Raw genomic sequence first — 25,439 nt, 5'->3', positions numbered from 1 at the left:
CCCAGGTTTTGGTGCTGCAACATGAAAAAATTAACTTGAACATAAACCAAATTGTTTTGCCAACCGGTAACGAACCTATGGTTAGGGAGCATTTTCGTTGTGCCAAACTATTTTTGTTTTTAATCATTTTGCCTTTGTGAAAATGGTATTTGGGTGTATTGGTTTTATTACAACACTTCTCTAGCTTACAAAAAACGACTAAAAAACTTTAAAACGCTCACAAACTTTCAAGTCTCAAATCGCTCACATGGCAACCCATTTAACTTGTTTCAATTATAGAAAACTTTTAAATAGTTTACATCGATATCGTAAATGTAAACAATTGATTCGTTCTCGTTGTGATCCATGTGTATGTCCCATGATGATTGTGGTAAATTTACCTATGTGAAGAGATTTTTGCTACCTTAGGGTAGTTAAAAGTTACTGGCCTACTCTTTCACCGTTGTTGAGAACTTGAGATTTTTGCTATTTCTCTTGATTTTACTTACTATATAGCCTTCGGACGGCTAAGATTGTGATTTATAAACACTTTACCTCATATTTGATTTACTAAAAGGATCAAGGCAAGGTATTGGTTACTTTATCCTAAAAATATTAGAATCTAATGATAATAATAAAAAAACTGAATGAACAGTTCATTGAGGGTATTCTGGGGATTCTACATTTTAACCCTTTACACGTACTTCACACGTCGCCCTCCACCACATCAGATTAGAGAGATGGATAGAGAGAGAAAGCGCACCTATGGGGCTGTTTGGCTAAGCTTTTCAAAACTACTTATTTGCTTATTTGCATTTCTGAAAAGCAAATAAGTCAATAAGCTGTTTTGAAAAGCTTTAAAATAGAGTTTTTCAAAATGACTTATTTGCTTATTTGCTTAAGCAAATAAGCAAATAAGTCATTTTGAAAAGCTTAGCCAAACAGCCCCTATACCACGGCAGAGAGAGACAGAGGAGCGTCGGAGATGGAGACACCAACCATCATCTCCCGTCGGCAACCCTCTTGGCCTTCCGTCAGACCTGTGGTGCGTTGTGGTGGTTAAGACGCGTGAATCGATGGTAGAAGGCGGTGGTAGACGAGGTTGGCGGTGATGCTGTGGTGGTTTTGACGTGGGTAACGATTGTAGAAGGCAGTGGTGGATGCGCATTCCACAGTCATAGTTTGCCGGAGATAATGTTATCGGTCGTCGGTGAAGGCGACAGTGACGATTGCGGGTTCTAGGGTTCCGGCGAGTGTGCCCATGACTCTCATCGGACAATCTAGAGATAGAATGAGAGACTTGAAGGTGATCTTGAACAACCACAACCTCAGTGACATGAATCGGTGCTCCGACGAAGTCGGTTAGGTTCCACCGTTAATCTTCAGGGTTAGTTATGGGTGAGTGTTTTAACAAGTTATAAGTTTATTTCCTTCTTTTGTTCTTACAAATGTTATTCTTGAAAATGTGTGTTCTTTGCTGGTTCTGTCTTAAAAGCATTTGTGTGGTTGTTTATGCATACCAACTGTTTGATGCTATGCCAAAGAGAAAATGCATACATTTTTTTTTTCAATTCTATTGTGATATTGAAAAATATTGTGCTAAATTATGCCTAAACAAAAAAAAAAGAACTTCAGATGATCAAATAAGTGTTGATGACATATTCACACCAATAGTTGTTAGGTAATTGACATTTGAAACGGCAAAGTGAATTTTGTTAAAATATAGTACAGCAAACTAGCAAACATCTAGATTGAAGTTGAAAAACACCAACAACATTACAAGTTACAACCAAAAATTAGTTATAGTCACAATGTATTGATAAAAACCCCTTTCATTTTTGAAGGAACAAATCCATTTATTTATTGTAGGTTCAGGATCAGGCCATGCTTCAACTTTGGACTCTTGGATTCTTGGAGGGACATTTTTATTTCAACAGATCCTTACCTTTGCTTTTCTTATTTTTTTCCCAGAGGTATCAACCCATCCGAAACCATCATCATAGTTAATTAGTTTACATTTTGTTTTAGATTATTTTGTGTGACACTTCACTTAAATCAAGTTTGACTACATTATCGGCCTGGTTCAGTATCCATCGGCAGCCCACAACATGTTAACCAAACCAGGTTGGCAACGGTTGCTGGTCCAACAAGTCGACACGGTCAAATGTTAATAACGTCAGGTATAATACTCTATTTCTCAAAAGTTGAAAAAACAAAATAAAAATGAATTAAGTGAGAGTACCTAAACCGGTTAATTTGGGCAAAAAGGAAAATGTGAATATGGGATCATTTGGATCAACTCAAATTGACAACAGTTAATTTTGTTCACTTCAAACTAGACAACGGGCCAATTTGCGTCTACCCTTCCTAAATTTAAAATATATAAAAAGAACATTTTATAGACGTAGCAATGAGAAGGGTCACATGTGCTATTTTTTAACCAATTGTATATTTTCTAGATTGAGTTGGTTAGTACATTAACAAAACTTAAGGGCTATATTCTCTTGGAGATGGAACAATGAAAGAAGATTATATTTTAAGTAGCGAAACTGGAGAATGGAAGCAACAATATAAATTTCATGCCATATGAAATATAGTAATTTATAAATGGGTTTTCCACTTCTTTTATATTAATTATTATACATATGATTTTAACAATGTTGTCATTGCAGCACCTACTCTTGATGTTGATTGGCACAACAATGTCTCATTTGCAACGTGTTCAATTGATAACGTGATTTATGTTTGTAAAGTTGGAGATTATAAACCTGTAAAAGCTTCTGTGGGGCATCAGGTTTGTCTTAGGCTTTTTGTTTGTTATTATATTTTTTACGATAAAAGAAGAAAATAAAGAAAAAACTTATTTTCATTTTAAATATTAGATTTGTTCCTGTCTATTTTCTAAGAGGTTTTTGAATGTTACTTTAGGGTTAAGTTTATTGCTGGTGTACCAAAAATGTTAAGCTAGACAAAATATTCGCAGGTGGTTATCATGTTTGTGAGTTAATTGAAGGCATTGACTAGAACGTTTTGCGTTGAGGGATGAGTTGGGAGTCCCAAGAGGAACTTACCATGGCATTGGCTCGCAAGGGCCATGTCAACGTTCTCTTCGCCCCGCTCAAACTGCACCACATTTGAGTGCTTTTAGACTTTTGTCATTATAGCTGCCTTGATTTAGATGAACTAAAGATTTGAAGAGCTCGACTTTTCAGCTACAATGGACTGGAGATAGCTACAGTGAACTGGAGATAGCTACAAGAGGGTTTACAGAAGATTAATCACAGGTAGGAAAAATGTAGTTTGTTAATATGATTGCAAAGAGGAGGGTTTACAGAAGATGAATCACAAGTTAAAGATTAATCACAAGTAGGAAGGTAGTTTGTTAATATGATTGCAAAGATGCAATGATTATGATAGAAACCCGAGTCCAATGTTGGGTCAAAAATAATTCGGGTTATGAATTGTAATGTAATGATTCGGTTTAGCGCAATTGCGTTATGAGTTTACGTTCATGTTATCACACCAAGAACTGTTCGGTTTCGCACGCTGCACAATTGCGTTATGAGCGTTATGAGTTGTGAGTTTATGTACATGTTATCACACCAAGAGCTATCCAGTTTCGTTGCGGCTGCGCCGCAACGCGCGTGGTTTATAAAACTAGTTGTTGTTAAAAAGTAATGAATGCGTACGAACTGCCTTTTTTATTGGGTTATTGGATTTTATCACTCCCATCTATCGCCCTTTGGCTGTTGCCACCCACAACTAACACTTTGACATCCGGCACCCCCAACTTGACTTTTTGTTTGCACTGGCACCACCCAGTTAAATCTGCACTAACTTGGTTTGTTTTTTGTCCGACGTGGCACAGACTTGATGAGGTGGAGATGAGGACATGGCGAATCTTGATGACATAACACTATATTATATGTATATATAAAAACCTGGCCCGAGTCTCCTTATAAAGAAAACGAACAACAGTCTTCTTCTTCATACACAACCCCAAAACTAGGGCTGTAAACGAACCGAACGTTCAGCGAACATTTCGTGAACTGTTCGGCGGGAAGTTCGTTTATGTTCGTTCATTTAACAAACGAACGAACATGAACAAGAAATTTTGTTCGATTAGTTAAATGAACGAACATGAACAGAGGTCTCGTTCGTTCGAGTGTGTTCGTGAACGTTCGGTAAGGTGTTCGTGAACATTCGTTGATTTGCGTTCGTTTATGTTCGTATGTTTGTGTTTTAATTGAAGATCTTTGTACTTTCTTATATTTATTTGTACTTTTTATATGAATAAACTTTTATTTATTTTATTACCCTAACAATTAAACTAGGAAACCCACTTTCACATTGTTTACGCATCATTTCCCTTTCATTTCTCATTATTTACATCAGCGAATACGAGCGACCTCCGTTCCACAATAAAGGATTCAGGTTCGAGTGCTACTCTCTGGGCCATCTATCTTTATCCTTCGCCACGTTCACCAAATTTATTTGTGTTCATTTGTGTTCGTGAACCGTTCGCGAACACCCTCATTTCCTTAATGAACGAACACGAACATAAAATCTTGTTCGGTAAGTGTTCATGAACCGTTCGTGAACACATTTATTTCCTTAACGAACGAACACGAACAAGGCCTTGTTCATGTTCGTTCGGTTCGTTTACAGCCCTACCCAAAACCCTAACCTGATTAAAACCCAAAATTCGAAACACATGATCATCTACAACAGTTAGTAGCTTAGGGGTTTTGTTTTATGTTGAAAACTAAATAGAAAGATGTGCGATTATACCTTCGGTTGGCGTTGAACGACGAGATACAAGGAGTTCCGGCGAAGGCGATTTTTCGACGAAGCGTTTCGGAGCAAGAGAGTGAAGGCGATTTGATGTGATATGGGGATCTGATTTCAATAAAACGCAATCTACACAAACAAGATGCAGATCAAAACTCTCGTTGCTTAGATCGACGACGGCGCCGTCAGAGAAGCCGGAGTTTTTTCTCCAAGTGATTCTTTGATTTCGGGGGAGTTTACCGGACCTTTGGCCTACAAAGAACATGATGGATTTGGTGAGGGCATCTTTGTAGTTGTGGGTGGCGACACGGTGGGGGCGTTGGGCGGTGGTGGGTGGTGGTGGTGGTGGCGGCGATGGCGGCGGAGATGAGGGTGGTTATGAGGAGGAGGAGGTGGTTGAGAAAAGAAGAAGCAGCAGCCAATGTGGGCTAATTTGTTGGGAGTTTATATAAGAGGGATATGACACATCATCGCCACGTAATCATCTCCACATCAGCAAATCGTCGGACAAAAAAACAAACCCAGTTAGTGAAGATTTAACTGGGTGGTGCCAGTGCAAACAAAAAGTCAAGTTGGGGGTGATAAAATCCAATAACCCTTTTTTATTTGGACAACCTTTTGATTTTATAATTTATGAGTTTTATTTACAAAGTCCCAATAAGGCTATGCGATATGGTGATGGTCCTCCCTTGGAGGATGATCCGCCACGTAGTATCCACGTAGGATGGGTGTGAGAATGGGGCAAAGAGGATGGAGGTATGGAAATGAGGGGATGGACCTAAAATGTATATGTATATATTGTATGTATAGGTGTGTGAGAGAGGGGAAGGTGTGGTTTTTGTCTTCATGTGGATCGGCTCCAGCGTCCCATACTCGACGCCAAGGACGAAGGCGGTAGGGGGGAGGGGGAATGGTGTTGGAGCGGCGCCGGACCGAGGACGGAGGACGACGACCCCCCATACCGTGTAGTCTAAGCCCACTACGGAATCAAAACGGAACCAAACTGTTAGTAACGGTACGGTGTACTTCTGTTTTTAATTTTCAACGCTTTGGTTTTGATTTTTTTTATAAATAACCCTTAATAATGGTTTGTCACACAATTTGAGTTAAAACCATCAATACCAGATCATAAACTCCCTAATTGCAGCAACCACTTACTCTGTAAGACCATGTGTAGTGGTGAACAAACATAATGCCCCCACCATGGGGCATTATCCGACACGTGGCATCCTAGTCATCGTTGGGCATTATAGCAAAAGTGGCGTAGTGGGACATTATGCCAATAACCCTATTCAATCATTTCACAATTATTTTTTTAATTTAAAACATAAAAAACTTCATTAATTTAAAAAAAAATTACACTACTTGAAATAAAAAAAAACTGAAAAAAAAAAACAGAAAAAAAACCGAAAAAATAAAATAAAGTTAAAAAAAAGAACATGATCTAGAGTCCATATTTTTCTCTAATTTTTTGGCGACGTATTTGCGCAAGGATCAACGCATCGCCTTGTAGGTGGTCGATAGGTTTGGACAAAAACTCAATGTCCTTTTCCATTTGCTTCGCCTCATGCATCTGGTTAAACTTTTTGGTTTCTGCCACTCGTTCTTTCATAATCTCATAAAGTTGGTGGCCGAGGTCGCGAATGTCTTGGAGACGACGGTTCATCTCCTCGAAATCTTCCTTTAACTCGAGATCGGAAGACGACTCGACCGTTTTTTCCCGTTTCCCTTTCTTCTACGAGTGGGTCGGATCAACTCTTCTTGAATTCCCTCGTCAACGTCCACCGCCTCATTTAAATCAACATTGCGGGTATCCGATGTCGGAGTTGATGGGTCAACGGAGGATGATGTTTTTGACCTTTTAGCTCGACGTCTACTACTAAACGTCATTGGATTAACTAGCGCCCACTTTGGACTTTTTCGTAGTAGCTCCCAACACTTATAGTACGTGAAAGGGCATTTCGTCCTCTCAAATTCCTCCAAAGTCCTCGTTAAAACCACGACGTCACTTTCACCGCTCGGGCGAGTATCGTAGTTACGTTGGTAAACTTCTTGGAACGTGTGAGACTTGTTGTTGATGTCGGTCCATTTGCTAGAAATTGAATCTTTGTCCCGATGTTCGCCTTGACCCCACGTGCTAAAAAAGAGTGCACGAACCCTATCCCAAAAAAGGGGCCCGTTTGAAAGTTTGCTACAAATTAAAAAAAAAATTATAAATTGTATGTTAAAAATTAAAGTAACAAAATAAGTAAAATAATATATATATATATATATATATAATAGTTACCGGTTTCTTCGTCCTCCGAAATGTCGAGCCACGCCCGAGTCAACGTGAATTCCTCTTCCTTCGTCCATTTAATGATATTTTTGTACGCCGAGGTTCGTCTTTTTCCTTCTTCTTATGCGACATTTTGCCGCGTTTCGATTTATCTTGCACCGGTTCGGGTTGCGTCTCCGGCACGACATCGACACGGATTCGGCTTGTTGTTGTGACGGTTGCGACCTGCCGGCTTGACCATAGCCGAAAGGGGGAGGCACAAACGGAGTGGCGCCACTCAAGTAAGCCGCGTACGTTAAAAAGCTCGGGTCCATGTCTTGAAGGTTATACGGGTTTTGCGGTTGGGTTGGGTTCAGGTTCGTGGGTCTTGCGGGGGCACCAAAAGGGGCTCGGTATGGATGCATGATTGTATAAAAAATAGGAGAAAGTGGGTTTTTTTTTTATAAAAATTAGAAGAAAGTGGGAGAGAAAGTAGGAGAGAAAGTGGGTTTTTTTTATAAAAAAATGTGAGAAAGTGGGTTGATATATATATAGTGGGTAATATTTTAAATTAAAAAAAAGTTAATGAATATGATTGTTTGTCAACGGTACAAAATCTCGATCCCCAATACATTTTAAGCGTTTTAATTAAAACGCCGGAGTGATTTTTTTTCGAAAATAACGCCCGGTAACGCCGGGTGTAACGGCAACCGGGGCGTTATACGGCGTTATTTTTCAAAAATTTAAAAAAAAAACCCCACTACGAGCGTTCTAACTCTCATTGTGTGGTGCGAGATGCATCAACTTTCTATTTTTTTTATTACTTTGTGACTAACGAAAATGAAACATTGGGATTGGGTTTTTTTTCTTTTAAAATTTATAACGTTTTATAAAATTTCGGATATCCCGTCGCGATGTGATGATTATTATCTACGATTCAATAAAAGTTCTATATGAACGAGTCAAATACAGTTGATTTTATTATTGTCACAAACCAAACAGAGACCGGCAAAACAACCTTGGTACCGGTACCGTATTCATTTTTATGGTTTTCTCTAAGTGGTGGTATAAAACCCGTCGAACACAGAGTTGTTTTCGTCATAATTCATAAAGTATTTTTTGGGTATCGTAAGCTATATCGAGTACCGGTACATACCGTAGTGCAATGAATCGATACCAACCGAACAACGGCACCGGTACGGGTACTTGTTTTTATGGTTTTCAGTCGATGTAAACGTGTGTCGATTGCTATGCCAGATGTAGGTAACATACTGGAACTGTAATGAACCGATATTAACCGAAAACCCACCACGAAGCGCGGGGGGCTGGGGAATCCCACTAGTTTGAATGAAAAAAATTCTTAACCAAAATATGTTGTTATCATCTATTAAAGCCTTAGAATATATATTGAAAGGCAAATTTTTTTCTTTTAATTTCTGTCGTTTATGGGATTTGAACCCAAGACCTTCCCTCTTAAAATCCTCAGGGGCGGACCCATTACTACCCGTGGTGGGCGGGCGCACCCCTTGAAAAATAAACTTTAAGGGTTATCCGTCGGTGAAAATCTCAAGCGCACCCCATGAAATTTTGATGCCGCACCCCATGAAGGAGTGAAAATGGAAGAGTGTAGAGAAAAATGAAGATACAACAAAAAAAATTCCGACACCCATTGGTTCATTAGATTTTTCTCTGGTTAGGTCTGCATAGAAGAAGGTGAAGTGAAGGGTTAGGAAAAACGGCTAGGTCTTTTTGTTTTATTTTATGCAAGTATTTGGCCAATGGGTGTCATAATAAATAGCCCACTAAGATATAATATTTTAATCCACTATTTATTTCTATTTGAATTGTTTTGTCATTTTCGTTGGTTCATTGTGTAATTTACTAATTTTGATATATCAGTTCACAGATAGCAAAGTAGCGAGAGTGATACATTTTTTATTTACCTATTTTCTTATATTTTTACATTAAACCTTCTGATCAAAGACTAAACTCTCAAAAGCTTTTATTCATTTTATTGTATTACTTTGTTTTGTTTTAACTCAAATCTATATTTATTATTTTATTTGATGATTTTATTTATTATTATTTATGTAATTTAGGCTTTAATCACCTATCTAAACCTTATTTCCATTGAAGAAAAGTAATGTTGTTCGATCATTCTTAGGTTTTTCTAGTTTTTGTTAATTTTATTACCTTATGGTTACTGGTTAGATTTCAAAAATAAAAATCCATCGAGAGCGATTGTAGATATATTGTATTTCCATTATATATTTCTAATGAAGAATAATTTTTATTATGTATTTGAAAGTTGATTAGGTTTAATCGTTTTAGTATGTGATCCAACTCGATCCGACCCGACCCGAAGCGAAACTTTTTTTTATATTTAGATAGATAAACAACTATCAACACTTAAAAAATTCCGCATCCCATGAAAAAAAACTTCTGGCTCCGCCACTGCAAATCTTTGTGTTTAAAGGATTTGCCTTTGTTAGTAAACCACCATGGCACACCCCATTGGTATAGCTTATTGCAATTAACACGCTACTTTTATAGTTTCATTTACTTTTTTCGTGAGCCCTTTAATACTTCAAAATGAAACTTTCGGCTACTTTCAAAAACCTGTCGTTTTACTGAACTTTTCTAATTCTAAGTGTACCGTTTTGGCCAACCCAGCCAACCTTGGCGGTTCCATTTAGTTTCTTCAAAAACCATAGTTAGCCGCTTCGACCTAGAAATCATGTTAAAACTTGTTGTAGCGGACCATGAACATCCATGCCTGGAACATTAGCTTTGTGCAGACCGGTTTGGTTACAAGCTAATGAACATGACATAAATGACAAACCAAACAAAGGCCACCAATGCTTGTCTCCTCTATTTACTAGTCCTGACTGGTTTTTAAGATTGGTTAACCCAGTGAACTGATGGGTCTGGTTTTCGGAACATTGACAAATAACACAAATAACAATAACGGCAATTCATTTACAATAATTTGTCCAAAACATCCTCTGGTATATCTAAAATTTGAAAAATAAAAATTATAAAACTAAATGAAGGATAGGTTTAGGATCAAATACAAATGCTCTTCAAAATAAGAAGTCGTACAAAGGGTATCAAACAAACTCCCATTGACCTCATTCAAGCGGTATTGGAACCGTCTCATCTAACTCTACGATATGAGATTTAGGTTTTCACTTATGGATTTGTTGGTTATAAATTTTAGAATTTTTGTTTACTATCATTGTGTCATTTATTTATCATTGTGTCTTTTTCTAAATTTACGTCATTATATCTTTTTGCGACTCATTGTGTCTTTTTTCCTCCACATTGTGTTATATTTTTCAGCATTATGTTATATTTTGCTTGACATTGTGCCATCTATTGTGTTATTGTATATTTCTTATTTTTAAGAGTATTTGTAGAATAACTTAACCCATGAAGGATAATAAATTTTATGAAAATTGTGTCTGTAAATGTTACATAAAACAGGATACAAAAATTAAACATGAGCTTGCTACAAATCGTTACATAATATTATAATATCCACTAAAAATCTGCAAAAACAGTAAATAAATAAAACTAAAAAGAAGACTTATTCGTTTAGGATATCCATTTTCACATCTGTCACATCAAGTTGCAAAATTTCTGCCCTGCACCCAAGAATAGACCCAATGCTGCAACATAATAAAGAAAGCATAATCTGTTAAAAAAAATAAGGTAATATATACAGGAGAGCAACCAAAAAAAAGAACTACGCTTGTAAATGAACCGAACGAACACGAACACGCCTATCGAACACAATTTTTTGTTCGTGTTCGTTCATTTAGAAATCGAGCATGTTCGTGTTCGTTTGTGTTTGTTCGTTTAAAGCCTAAATGAACATAAACGAACACAAACGAACATAAACAATATAAACTTAATTAAACATGTTTGAATAAAGATAAATTAATATGTTTGAACAAACATAAACGTACACAAATGCACGTAATTGAACAAATATAAACAAACAAAATTTAACATTAGTGAACACAAACGAACAAGTTTAATATAAAACACATCTAAATTAGGGTTCATAGACAATAAATTAAGTAGCTTTTTTATATAAATATTAAGTAAACGATCAGTTACATTTTAAAATTTCATTTTTTATTACTAGAAAACTCAATTACTAATTAGTTATATCTATATAAGTAGTTAGAAAACCTAATATTTATATAAATACAACTATTTATGTATTTACTAAAAATTAAACGAACGTTCACGAACATAAATGAACGAACACATGGTGTGTTCATGTTCGTTCGTTTATTAAATTAACGAACACAAACGAACTTCCCGCCGCTCAAGTTCACGAACAGTTCATGAACGTTCGGTTCGTTTACAAGCCTAAAAAGAACCAATTTTAAATAGGAAACAACCGGTATGCGTATCATATTTAAAGCAATAAGTAGAAAGTATATTTGGTATGTGTAGAGGTGTCAAAACTGGTGGGTCGAAAGAGTTGAGTTCAGAAAGGTAATCCCGTGCGCGTGTCAAAGCGAGGGAACACCTTTATTGTCCCGTCTTTTTTATAAATCTTTGTACATAAATAATTTACTAAATATAATTTTGATAAATATACCATGAAAATACTGATATAACACGTTAGACGACTTTCAACCCATTTAACGTGTTTCATTTGTAGCAATTTTATAAATAGTTTACATGGCTGACTAGATATAAATGCTGAAAATATAAATGGTTGTGCATGAGCGCGTGAGATCTAAAGTGAAAGTTATTCAAACAATTTTTTAATTTATAACACGAAATTAACTTGTTAAGGTTAAGTGTTTTCATACCTAGGATGGGTACGTCCAAGATCTCCGTGAACGAATTCCTTGATGTAAGTGCCAGCCTGACAATAAAAATAAATACGTCAATGTAAACTGATGGAACTCAAAGGTGATAAAATCAGCGGGTCCAAAGTCCAAACATTCGGGTCAAAACGGATAGTTTGTTTAGTAAGGGTGGGTTTGGGTTGAGACCCAAATATGTTTCCTAAACTATTTTGTCAACAGTTTATGAACAAAGAATAATAATGGTATGACTAGAAAAGCTTTATTACTATAAAAACACTCGTTTTCTTCAAACAAAATGATTTAGGAAGTTGTATGCATTAAAAATACATTTTTGGGTGTGTAAACAATAATTGGTTACAATTTCGTAATCTAGTACCATATTTGTTACATTTAGTCTAGATTTAAGGTTCCATTTTGACAAAACTTATTTATAAAAAAAGGTAAATTACACTTTTCGTCCTTTACGTTTGTAGCGGATTGCAGTGGAAAGCCTTTAACTTCAATAATTACAGTCACAATCCTTTAAAGTACGTAGGATGTAATGAGTTTCACAAATAAAGGACTGTGACTGTAATTATTGAAGCTAAAGGTTATACACTGCAATCCGATACAAACATAAAGGACGAAAAGTGTAATTTACCCTATAAAAAATGTAATCTTCCCTTCTATAGTGTTCCATAGAACTAAGATCAACATTTGCTTTCTTTTCTTTTGCATAGGACATGTTAATACATAGCTAATCCACATATCACTCCACGCACTTATGTAATTTAATATTGTGTAAAGTACACGGATGGTCCCTGTGGTTAACCCATATTTTGGATATGGTCCCTAACTTTTTAAAAGTACACGGATGGTCCCTGTGGTTTGTACATTGTAACGCATTTAGTCCCTAGTAGTGTTACGTATGTACTTTTCGTATATAGTTTTTTAGGTATATATGTTTTCGACCTCCCCGGTTTTAAAAAAAATATTTAGGTATATACGTTTTCGACCCCCCGGTTTTATAAAAAAAATTTATATAGCCTAAATAAAATATTTAATAAAAAAAACCCAAAATCAGATCTATTCAGCCCAAATCAGATTGTTATGTCTATTATAGCCCAGAAATCATTATATAAAAAGCCCAACCGAACATTCTATCAAAAAAAAAACCCAAATCGCTGGATTGGGGATTATGAACAATCAAAAAAACAGCGCTGACTGCTGAGAACAGAAGAACACAAGGGCTGCAGCTGGCGTTATTCGACTTCGAGGAGACGAGGAAGAACCGGCTGGGCTGCGCTACTTGTGGTCTTGTTCTACTTCTTCTATCTTCAAGGTATGTGTTTTTTATCTTTAGGTTTAATTTAGGGCTTCAATTTATGTGATTTAGGTTGAAATTGGTCCGACTTTTTGCCCTAAACTTGTTGAATCTTTCTGTAACTATTAGAGTTTGAAATTTATGGTGATTTGTTTTGTTAACTTATGTTATTAGATTATGCTATGGGGAAGAATAAAATCATAACTTCTTTTTTCAAAAGAAATAAGGAAAAACAAGTAGAGGGAATTGATGATGGAAACAATGAGATTAAACGTCAAAAAGCTTCAACAAGTGAACCAGTTAATGAAACGAATCAAAACATTCAACAAGAGCATCATGATATTCCTCAAAGTCCGATTAACAGTAACGAAGTGGATGTTAATAGTCTAGAAAGAGATCCCGCTAAGCGACTCGGAATGTGGAAATATCCGGTTAATATAAAGGAGCAAGTAAGACTAGCTTATATATCATTAGGAGTGTATCAAATAAAGCTTGATGAGTATAAGCCTAGAGGTCCAAAGAACAATCTTCATAGATTTAAATATGCTTGGTTTGATATGTTCCCTAATTGGTTAGAGTATTCTCCAACGAAACACAAGGCTTATTGTTTCCTTTGTTATTTATATAGTGATAAACCGAATGAGAGCCACAGTCATAGTGCGTTTATTAGTGAAGGATTTGACAATTGGAAAAAAAGTTAATGATGGTGATACTTGTCCATTGTTGAAGCACATTAAATCTTCAAATCATAAAAAAGCTTTTCTATTATATACGAACTTGTTGAATCAAAAATCACACCCTGAAACTTTCATGGAAACACAATGTGAAGAGAAAATTAGGAAGAACTCGTTAAGATTAAAAACCACAATTGATGTAGTTCGTTGGTTGACATACCAAGCTTGTGCCTTACGAGGACATGATAACTCTTCCACTTCTAAGAATCAAGGTAACTTTCGTGAATTGCTAAAACTTTTAGCCTATTATAACGATGATGTTGTAAAGGTTTTGGAAAATGCTCCATATAATTGCAAGTATACATCTTTCGATATTCAACAAGAAATTCTTAGTATTATGGCAAATAAAGTTCGTAAGCATATACGTAGCAAAGTGGGGGATTCATGGTTTTGTGTCATGGTTGATGAGTCGAAAAAAGAGCAAATGGCGATAGTTTTAAGATTTAATGATGCTGAAGGGGTGCTAGCAATATGAGAGGAGAATGGAACGGATTGCAAGCACTTGTTCGGGAATATAGTCCTTGTGCATATTATGTTCACTGCTTTGCTCACAGGTTAATTACTTGTTCTTTTTTAACTTTCTTTCTTCGGGTTTACTAAAATACTTTTATGGTTATTACATTACATTTTTGTTTTTAGCTCACAGGTTACAACTGGCCTTGGTTTGTGTCTCAAGGGATGTGACTTCAGTACACCAATTCTTCTCAAACTTAGTGTCATGATGAGTTACAAATGACGAAGACAGTTGAGATTAAAAAGTTACTAGAACTAGGAGAAATCAAATCGGGAAAAGGACAAAATCAGGTTGGGACATTAAGAAGGTCTAGTGATACACGTTGGGGATCCCATTTTAAATCTATTTGTAGTTTGGTTAACATGTTTGATGTCACCCGTGCTGTTCTCAAGGGAATAATTGAAGACATGTCTCATGCTACTAGTTCTCAATGTGGAGATGCTATATTAGCAAGTAACCGTAAGCTATATTAGCATCTCCACGTTGAGAACCAGGCCTTCTTAATGTCCCAACCTGATTTTATCTTTTTCCCGATTTGATTTCTCCCAGTTCTAGTAACTTTTTAATCTCAACTGCCTTTGTCATTTGTACCTCATCATGACGCTTACTAGAAGCACAAACCACATTAATTATAAAAACTAAGTTTGAGAAGAATTGGTGTAATGGAGTCACATCCCTTGAGACACAAACCAAGGCAAGTTGTAACATGTGAGAAAAAACAAAAATGTAATGTAATAACCATAAGAGTGTTTTAGTGAACCTGAAGAAAGAAAGTTATAAAAGAACAAGTAATTAACCTGTGAGCAAAGCAGTGAACATAATATGCATAAGGACTATATTCCCGAACAAGTGCTTGCAATCCGTTCCATTCTCTTCTCATATTGCTAGCACCCCTTCAGCATCAACAAATCTTAAAACTATCACCATTTGCTCTTTTTTCGACTCATCTCGTGACATCAACCATTACACAAAACTAACCATTACACAAAACTATGAATCACCCACTTCGCTACATATATGCTTACGGACTTTATTTGCCATAATACTAAGACTTTCTTGTTGAATATCGGAAGATGTATACTTGCAATTATATGGAGCATTTTCCAAAACCTTTGCAACATCATCATTATAATAGGTTAAAAGTTTTAGCAATTTACGAAAGTTACCTTGATTCTTAGAAGTGGAAGATTCATCATGTCCTCGTAAGGCACAAGCTTGGTATGTCAACCAACGAACTACATCAATTGTGGTTTTTAATCTTAACTGGTTCTTCCTAATTTTCTCTTCACTTTGCGTTTCCATGAAAGTTTCAAGGTGTGCTTTTTGATTCAACAAGTTCGTATATAATAGAAAAGTTTTTTTATGATTTGAAGATTTAATGTGCTTCAACAATGTACAATTATCCCGATCATTAACTTTTTTCCAATTGTCAAATCCTTCACTAGTAAACGCACTATAACCGTGGCTCTCATTCGGCTTTATCACTGTATAAATAACAAAGGAAACAATAATTTTGTATTTCGTTGGAGAATACTCTAACCAATTAGGGAACATATCAAACCAAGCATATTTAAATCTACGAAGATTGTTCTTTGGACCTCTAGGCTTAAACTCATTAAGCTTTATTTGGTACACTCCTAATGATATATAACCTAGTCTTACTTACTCCCTTATATTAACCGGATATTTCCATATTCCGAGTCGCTTAGCGGGATCTCTTTCTTGACCGCCATCACCATCACCATCACCATCACCATCACCATCACCATCACCATCACCATCACCATCACCATCACCATCACCATCACCAATAGCAAAGCAAAGTTAGTCTGAGAAGGGTAAGATGTAGACAGCCTTACCTCTACCCTGAAGGAATAGAGAGGCTGCTTCCAGTGAGACCCCCGGCTCGATAGTAGTTTTGCATCAAGCCTTGGACATAAGGCACATAACACTCAGCAATCGGGACAAAGACCGATTAGTGCATATACCCTTTTGTCTTTCAGCTATCAACGCCACCACATGATGCGTGATTAACCGTCCTCAGCTTTTAACGTTATTTTCAGGAAATTAGTAAAATAACATTAAAATTAGTGCACTTTCACTTTTGCCCCCCGATGGCCTTCACATATATACATTATATGCGCATACCACAAGCAGTGCGTTTCTAGACTACTAACATCCACTTCATTAATGTTAATCGGATTTTTGAGGAATATCATGATGCTCTTGTTGAATGTTTCGATTCGCTTCATTAACTGGTTCATTATTCGCTTCATTAACCGGTTCGCTTGTTTTGAAGTTTTTTGACGTTTAATCTCATTGTTTTCCATCAACAATTCCCTCTACTTGTTCTTCTTTCTTTTAAAAACAGAAGTTATGATTTTATTCTTCCCCATAGCATAATCTAATAACACAAGTTAACAAAACAAATCACCCTAAATTTCAAACTCTAATAGCTTAGCTACAGAAAGATTCAACAAGTTTAGGCCAAAAACTCGGACCAATTTCACCCCTAATTTCAACCTAAATCACATAAATTGAAGCCCTAAATTAAACCTAAAGATAAAAAACACATACCTTGAAGATTGAAGAAGTCGAACAAGACCACAAGTAGCGCAGCCCAGCCGGTTCCTCCTCGTCTCCTCGAAGTCGAACAACACCAGCTGCAGCCCTTCTGTCTTCTGTTCTCAGCAGTCAGCGCTGGTTTTTTTGATTGTTCGTAATCCCCAATCCAGCGATTTGGATTTTTTTGATAGAATGTTAGGTTGGGCTTTTAATTTGGGCTTTATATAATGATTTTTGGGCTATAATAAACTTAACAATCTGATTTGGGCTGAATAGATCTGATATGGGTTTTTTTATTAAATATTTTATTTGGGCTATATAAATAATTTTTTTTATAAAACCGAGGGGTCGAAAACGTATATACCTAAAAAAAATTTAAAACCGGGGGTCGAAAACGTATATACCTAAAAAATTCTATACGAAAAGTACATACATAACACTACTGCCCGAAAAGTTTTGGGGGGGGGGGGGGGGGGGGTCGGGCGCGCCCCCCGCCCCTTGAATCCTGCGCCCCTGGCCATGGGGACCATCAGTGTACTTTTAGAATGCTAGAGACTAAATCCAAAATTTTGGTTAACCACAGGACCATCTATGTAATTCACTCTTTAATATTATAATTATTTAATGAAAGTTGGTGATCAAACATAACCTGTGTGCATAGATGAAGTAGAAAATATTGAGAACTCCCGCCAATTTTCTCAATTTTCATCCTGACATGACAAATATTTACAATTAAAAGTTAAGATCATAAGTAATATCAACGACATGAATAATTAAACTGATAAATGTTGTAGCCGGTACCAATGTATAATCTTTTCACGGTCTAAAGGACTTCGACGATGAAGTACCCGTATTGGTGTTCTCTGCAAAACTTTCTGCCATAACCAAAAAATAAATTAAAATGTAACAAGTATAGCTGAAAATTTAAGAGTAAATTGCATTTTACGTGTCCTTTAAGTAACGAAATTACACTGGATGTCCTTTATGTTAATGTTTCTCAAAAGGGGGTGTCCTTTTGCCCTAACGCAGTTAATTTTTTCTGTTAACTGTTAACACGTGCCACTCACATGAGGGTATAATGGTCATTTTTAACTTAATAACTAAAACAAGAATAATATATATTAATAACCAAATACGAGAAAATGACCATTATGCCCTCATGTGAGTGGCACGTGTTAAGAGTTAACTGAAAAAGTTAACTGGGTTAGAGCAAAAGAACACCGCTTGATGAGAAACAGTAACATAAAGGACATCCAGTGTACTTTTGTTTGTTAAAAGACAGCGCCTGCAATTTGGCTCAAAGTTAAAGGACGTAAAATGCAATTTACTCGAAAATTTAATTAAAGGGATTTGATTATTTAAATATTACATCAGGAACAACAGAAACGAAAGATATTCATATAACAACTTACCAAGTCCTTAAGCGATGACACTGCTTCAAGATCGTTATCGTTAATAGAGCGAGATATCCATACCAAAGCAGCATATTGTTTCTGGTTACATGAAAAATGAGGTTATTTAAAAAGCAATGCTGCCAGATGGCTGCTGCAAACGGATATTAAAATTACCTGTTTTTCGGTTTCTCCTTCACGCATTAAGCTCCAACCTTGACTCCCCAAAATCTGGAGATGTTTCACTCTAACCTAGGTTTAGAATATGTTTAGTATGTTAAACAATAGACCACTGTTTACTAAACCTCAAAAGGTAAATCAAATAAATTATTATCAATTTATCATTAAATAGTGCTTTTTTGGCTCAAAACACTCGAAAATATGTATATTACATGCCCTAAAACTTCTATTAAAAAAACGGCTTTTACAAAGGGTTTTCACGGGTTTTCTCGACTCAACAGGGTTTCCAAATTATCTTTCCCCTATTTATATGTATATAACTATATATATATATGCTAGATTCTAGGGCACCAAGTATTACAATCAAACTTAAGTTCCAAGTTTAATCAAGAAATCCAAATATAATAATATTAAAAATAATTTTGTCAAATAATATTTGTGTCCTGTTTCAGCCAACTCACCAGATTACTTTCAAGATTATTTATCTTCTTTTCCATTTCCTTAACGGACGCCTCAGAAGGAAGATGACGTGCATTTTGTATCTCGATCAAAAACGGTCTTCCTGAACCCAACATCCTTACCTGAAAACCACAACTTCTCATGCTCAGATATAGCTCATGTTAGAATAAAGTACACAAATGGTCCCTTGGGTTTACCAAAATTTAGGATTTGCCCCTAGCTTTTTAAAAGTACACGGATACTCCCTGTGGTTTGCACTTTGTAGCGTATTTAGTCCCCAACTTTTGCCAAAAGTCCCCATCCATTTACTTTTGGCAAAAGTTGGGGACTAAATGTGTTACAAAGTGCAAACCACTGGGACCATCCGTGTACTTTTATAAGCTAGGGACAAAATCCAAAATTTTCGGTAAACCACAAGGACCATCCGCGTACTTTACTCTTAAACAAAAGATAGTTTGTTCAGTTTGTTTGTTGACAAGATTAAAGCCATTATACATCTATATCCTCTCTCCCTGCAGCATGAAACTTGTAGCCTTCACCTTTACACATGGGAAGAATGTTTTCACCAATAAGTTCCTACAAAACCAGACGGTTTTGGTTTTTGTTCTTTATAATATTAAAAGGTAAATAAGAGTGAAATTGACCGTAAATTAAAACTTAAAACAGACCTCTACAGATGCCTCTCCCTTCCTTTCATCATCGATTATCCAACGCGTCTGACTCACATTTCGTGACAACTGCAGAACAAACAGGAGTAAACTTGAGATTCGGTCAAACAAAGTCAACCCAAGTGAGCACTTTAGTTTAAGTTAATACATACCTTCAAATATCGACCACCGATGTAGACAGGTGCGGCAGAACAAGTCAATGTCATGTGACAAGGTTGACCAACCTGATGGTCAAACATTCAATATTAGATAAATGAACGGGTTTCAAAATCCACAAGATAACTTAATCCATAGCTTCATGAGATAATACATTACCTTTTTCAAATCCATTATCTGCGCCGTCTCATTGGTATGTTTTGCAAATCCATTATCTGCAATAACAATTATATGGAGTCCCAATCATAGTTGTTAAAAGCCATCGCCTCTTGCGCCTAGGCCCATTTTTCAGGCGAGGCGAGGCAGTTGCGCTTTAAGTAGAAGAAATTGCGCTTTAATTCTCCAGGTGATGGTTCAGGAGCACATTCCGGCGCGATTCCTAGATTCTGGATAGTTTCCGGCCAAATTCTCTAAATTCCGACAAGATTTTAGCCAGATTTCTACTTTCATCCAAGGAAAACTACTTTTCTACACTAATATTTTAGAACTTTTGGTATTAAATAGATGATATAAGGTGTTATATAAAAGATTTTGTTTATTTTGTTTGAAGGATAGTTTTACTTTTTCTAATAAATAATATATAATTTTTTTATTTCATTATACGCTTTATTTTTCTCAGGCGCTCGCTTTTTTTGCGCCTAGGCCCCAGGCGAGGCCTATGCGCCTTGAGTGCGCCTAGCGCCTTTAATAACTATGGTCCCAATTATAATCTCAAAACATCGTTGTTTAATTTCATGCTAAAATATATAATAATCTAATTCATGAAATAATATAAGAATGCATGCCTGATTTTATTCTCTTGTTGCATTGGTTTTTCCCCGTCCTGTTTTCAGCAGATGTCGAATCAACATGCTCGTATGTCAAACGGATGCGAAAATCACTAACACTAGATTTTACACCCTGCAATAATAAATTTGCATAAACAAAATTATTGAAGTTGGTCGTCTTAAGTTCAAAATTATTGAATTATTGGTCAAATTACCAATAATGTTTCAAGGGAATGTGTTATAGATTGTTTGAGTGCATCCTTTACTGAAATAATACGTTCAAATGAGAATTTCTCTTGAAACCAAACTTCAGAAGCGTACTTCTCTTTCATATACGACCTGTACAAAAATATAAAGAGCGGACGGTTATTCACAAATCATACGCAACAATAAAAGAATTATAATATGAATGGAAACTATTTGTTTATTTAGTACTATAGCATGATAGGGGAAGGTTCAAATGAAAACCACTAGTTATTGTGAAAACTAGAAAACTAACTAAAACCCACTAAAAAGGAGGGGGGGAGGCTTTTAATGAAGGGGGGGGTGGGGGTTTGGTTAGGCTTTTGGTGGGAGGGTGAATTTAGGTTTTTTTTTTTGGGGGGGGGGGGGGGGGAGGGGGGGGGGGGTTTAGGTTTTTGGGTGTGGGGGGGGAGGGGGTTTAGGTTTTTGGGGGGTGGGGGTGGGGGGTTAGGTTTTTTTCGGGTTTAGTTTTAGGTTTTCGGGAGGGTGGGGGGTGGGGGTTAGGTTTTTTTTTTTTGGGCGGGGGGGGGGGGGGGGGGGGGGTTTGGTTAGGCTTTTGGTGGGAGGGTGAATTTAGGTTTTTTGGGGGGGGGGGGGTGGGGGTTTAGGTTTTGGGGGTGTCGGTGGGGGGTGGGTTAAGTGGTTTAGGCTTTCCGTATTAGTGCACATGTGCAGTACAACCAAAAAAAAAATTTTTTTTTTTGAATTTTTTTTTCCATATATAAAAAGTAGCGATTTTTCTAAAAAAAATTGTAAAAAAAAAAAAAAAATTTATGTTTTTTAGGTTTTTTTAGGCTTTTTTAGTTAGTTTTCGAGTTTTCACAATAAAAGTGGTTTTCATTTGAACCATCCCCTAGCATGATATTTCGACAAACATATAACATATGTACTATTTAAAGTTAACAAGCCTTTCATGTTATATGTTTTTAAAAAGCGTAAGTTTTTCTTCTTCAAAGTAACTACTTTTGTAAACAATATTCTATTATTATTATTTTATGCAAATTGCAAATGGTGTGCATACGCTCTTTCATTCAACTTTCATTTGGAGAAACATAATTTCCAAATGAATGTTTTAGGACCTATACTTTCAAAAAGCACATATTTAGTTATCAGATTGACGTGCCCAAATGGTGATTGGATTCTAAAGTACGTGTTTCTAAAGTATAAACCGCTAAAAACAGGCATGTAAACGAACCGTACGAACCGAACACGAACATATAATCTAACACATTTTTCTTCATGTTCGTTCATTAAGAAAATGGGCATCTTCGTGTTTGTTTATGTTCGTTCGTTTAAAACCTAAAAACGGACAGTTCACGAACATGAACACAAACAAACAAACAAACAAACATAAACAAACATAACTTAACAATCATAAAACAACACAATTACATTACACAAATGAACATAACTGAATAAACATTAATGAACATAAATGACCAAACATAAATGGGCATAAAGTAACTTTTATATATATAAATTATTGATTAATTATGATAAATACCATTGGAAAACCCATTTTCATTACTAGATAGCCCAATTATATTTATAAATGTAGTTGAAAAGCGTCTTTTATGTTTATTATTATATAAATATAACTACTTATGTTTTTATTATAATTTAAACAAATAAACATAATCGAATGTAGATAGACGAACATAAACAAGTGTTCAAAAACATACATGAACGAACAACACGTGTGTTCATGCTAGTTCATTTAATTAAATGAACAAAATATTTTGCTCATGTTCGTTCGTTTATTAAATGAACAAAATATTTTGGTCGTGTTCGTTCCGCCCAACAAGTTCACGAACAGTTCATAAATGTTTGGTTCGTTTACAGGCCTAGCTAAAAATATGATTTCGAAAGCATATTTCCCCAAAAGAATTGAACGGACGTGTATACCTTACCTTTTGTACACATTTTGTCCAATAAAAACTGGTTTGACAACAAAAACTTACAGAATAACCGATTCATTTTCGGTGATAAGTGTTGGCAACGAGACTTCAAGAGTAAAGCTGGCAATTTCATCGTACTTCTCTTTAACACTTTCAGCAACTAGCGTTGCAAAATCCGCAGCATGATCCTTCTCCACCAATACATCTCTTTGATCACGATAACTAAATTGCATGACACCTAAGCAAATTGAACAAATGTTTGACTTCACTTCTGACGTCTGAGAACTATTAGTTGTCACGGCTTCCACCTCTATTGGCTTTTTAATAACGGAATATAGTGTTGTTGGGGAGATCAAAGCATAAATACCCTCGTGGATGTTGAACAGACGAAAGATGCATCGCACGCACACCTGCACCACACAAAAGTTGTCCCTCACAACAGCATTCATACACAAAATTTACTTTTGAATCTTAATAAATAATAAACTAGCCGACGACCTTCGATGATCGATATAGAGCCCTCTTAAGTTCAAACGAGCTTAGGATCTCGTGCTCGTTTTACACATATCTAGCTCGAGCTGACTCGCGAGCCTCAACGAGCTTTTTATTTATTCCTTTTGTAATTAATATATTTATATAATTATATAATAATTGTTATTGTTATAATATATAAAAAGTAAATAATTATATTTATATAGTACATAATTATAACAAATAAAAGTAAATAACTAATTAATATATGATAAAGGAGCCAAGCTCGGAGGTTAAATGAGCCAGAGCTCGAGGGACTTGATTCTACTCGAACAGAATGCCGCATTAAAATTAAACTTCAACAATAATCAATGATTTATCGATAAATAACAACTTGCGATCTTAATTTACAAACACAATAATAAACTAATTAATCAAAAGTAACAAAAACACTAAAACAAAACCTCGTGCGTAATCAATTCTTTAACGGCGTCAGCAGGCAGTTCCTGAACGGCGTACTCTAGAAGCTTCGTCTCGTCGACTACGGCGGCCGGATTGCTGTCGTCAGCCATCGGAGTGGTGACGTGAGCATCGGCCATTGTTGTTTGGGGGGTTTTACCTTTAAATCAAAGCGAGCGGCGAGGTTTATAGAGGTGGAAAGGTCAAATGTTTGTTTTAGCTTCTAAAACCCCCAAATTTTGTTAATGACTAAATTTATTGGTTTAGTAGATTACACGAGTTATACATTAAATTATAAAAAGTTATATCTTTTTAAACCCCGTATATTGTACGGGTTAAATAAATGTTGTTATGGGTGAAAGTCTGAGCCCATATCCTGGAAAATATCTTGATATATATCTTGTTTATGTAGTATCTATTTACATCCGGGATGCTAGTTCAGGATATTGGTAACATCCTGAATGGTATCCTTGGGATTACTAATGGATTATGTGCAGGTACGTGGGTTAGAAGCTAGCAATGTTAACAAGACTTATTCCACGGAAGACTCGGTCCAAGTCGTTCAAATGAAGACGTTGAAGCCGTATTACTCGGTCCATAACGTTCATAATGGAATATTCGGAGTAGCCCATATTTGTAGGGATTATTGTTTGTAATTCATTACTATAAATAGGTGGGTATATCAGATCAACTAGGACATCACAATCACACTCGCTACACTCTAACACTTGCTCTCTAGCAATTTTCACTTTCATACAAATTCATTGTAACACTTAGCGATCTGATCTATATCCTGCACTGTATCCTGAAGTTTAAAGCAATAAGAAGAACAAGACAGCTGCGATTGTCAGCTCCCGAGGTTTTGTGCCGGCGATCTAGATTGATCAAGGGCTTTCCTCGTACATCTCGTGTCAACCCCTTTACTTTTTGCTCATTGTTTGATCGTAGATACAGCTCAATATCCTGAGCCGTATCCTGAACACTGTTTTTCCAAACAACATAACCAGCATATTTTCAACACACTTTTTAGCACACTACCTCACTTAACTAATTTGATCACTTAATTACTTCGGTAATTTTTGACCAAAACAATTTGGCGCCCACCGTGGGGCAAGTGGTGCTCTCTTTCCTAAATTTTTTTGGTAAATCGCTAATCGGTTTTCTATTTTCAAAACTCTTTGCCACATTGTCCGTAATGGCCTCTAGATCAAACATGAGTTCCTCTACTGTGTCTGCTGTGACTTCTGCCACTACCGGTTCGGTGCTTCCACCACCTCCTCCAAGGATGCCAGCCTCTACACAATCTCAAGATGTTATCCCTACTCAGAGTGTCCAGGGATCTGCTCATGTTTTAGCTTCTAACGATGAAATTCTAACCTTATTTGGAAGTGTGCAGGAACAAATGAGGCAGCAACAGGAAACAAACCAAATGCTTTTAAGGGAAATACAACTCCTGAAGTCTGGCTCGAGCAGATCTGCTGAGGATAATGTCACTCCATTACACCCCAGAGCGTTGAACTTTAGTTCAGCTGTGTATACTGAGGATAACAGGGGGAATATTGTGCCCAGCCTTCCTCAGAATCATACTCCTGAAATACCCTCCTCGGTCAGGATATCAACCATGAGGAGCTCAGGATATGCTTCAGGATATGGGCAAAATCCTCTAACGGGTAACGTATCAAATAATAATAATGCTATTGCCACTAACAGTGTTGGATCTTTGCAGGATACAACTGTAACGTCAGAATTATCCAGGGAGCTTCAGAAAT

General features: G+C 36.3%; 2 protein-coding genes and 1 long non-coding RNA gene across 3 annotated transcripts; 1 reads left to right on the top strand and 2 right to left on the bottom strand.

The window, feature by feature from the left end:
- Positions 1–806: 806 nt before the first annotated feature.
- Positions 807–3,563, top strand: LOC110908073 (F-box-like/WD repeat-containing protein TBL1X). Its single transcript, XM_035982764.1, has 5 exons — positions 807–1,377; positions 1,824–1,952; positions 2,067–2,159; positions 2,652–2,773; positions 2,963–3,563. The coding sequence occupies exons 1-5, from the start codon at positions 1,374–1,376 to the stop codon at positions 2,984–2,986; spliced, it is 372 nt and encodes a 123-aa protein (XP_035838657.1). The 5' UTR covers positions 807–1,373; the 3' UTR covers positions 2,987–3,563.
- A 64-nt stretch (positions 3,564–3,627) lies between these two features.
- On the bottom strand, positions 3,628–5,113 carry LOC110908074. The gene is made up of 2 exons (XR_002574143.2): positions 4,771–5,113; positions 3,628–3,895 (listed from the first exon to the last, which is right to left on the bottom strand). It is a non-coding gene; the product is annotated as an uncharacterized LOC110908074 (long non-coding RNA).
- A 5,339-nt stretch (positions 5,114–10,452) lies between these two features.
- On the bottom strand, positions 10,453–23,904 carry LOC110908075 (tRNA pseudouridine synthase Pus10). Its single transcript, XM_022152980.2, has 15 exons — positions 23,676–23,904; positions 22,804–23,150; positions 20,815–20,938; positions 20,618–20,732; positions 19,992–20,047; positions 19,829–19,900; positions 19,677–19,745; positions 19,504–19,584; positions 19,011–19,130; positions 18,547–18,621; positions 18,391–18,471; positions 17,780–17,853; positions 17,628–17,688; positions 11,863–11,918; positions 10,453–10,698 (listed from the first exon to the last, which is right to left on the bottom strand). The coding sequence occupies exons 1-15, from the start codon at positions 23,808–23,810 to the stop codon at positions 10,617–10,619; spliced, it is 1,548 nt and encodes a 515-aa protein (XP_022008672.1). The 5' UTR covers positions 23,811–23,904; the 3' UTR covers positions 10,453–10,616.
- Between the last annotated feature and the right edge of the window lie 1,535 nt (positions 23,905–25,439).

This window comes from Helianthus annuus, chromosome 14 (assembly GCF_002127325.2).
Source record: "Helianthus annuus cultivar XRQ/B chromosome 14, HanXRQr2.0-SUNRISE, whole genome shotgun sequence".
NCBI classification, from domain to species: domain Eukaryota; kingdom Viridiplantae; phylum Streptophyta; class Magnoliopsida; order Asterales; family Asteraceae; genus Helianthus; species Helianthus annuus.
Note: the sequence above shows the minus strand (reverse complement) of the source record. Positions and strands in the feature narration are given on the sequence as shown.

Coding starts and splice junctions, on each gene's coding strand:
- LOC110908073 (XM_035982764.1), top strand. Junction 2,160..2,651: donor TCAAATGTTAATAACGTCAG/GTATAATACTCT, acceptor TTGTCATTGCAG/CACCTACTCTTGATGTTGAT. Junction 2,774..2,962: donor AAGCTTCTGTGGGGCATCAG/GTTTGTCTTAGG, acceptor AAATATTCGCAG/GTGGTTATCATGTTTGTGAG.
- LOC110908075 (XM_022152980.2), bottom strand. CDS start 23,810: ATGGCCGATGCTCACGTCACCACTCCGATGGCTGACGACAGCAATCCG. Junction 19,901..19,991: donor AGATAATGGATTTGAAAAAG/GTAATGTATTAT, acceptor TTTGACCATCAG/GTTGGTCAACCTTGTCACAT. Junction 19,746..19,828: donor TCGGTGGTCGATATTTGAAG/GTATGTATTAAC, acceptor TTTGTTCTGCAG/TTGTCACGAAATGTGAGTCA.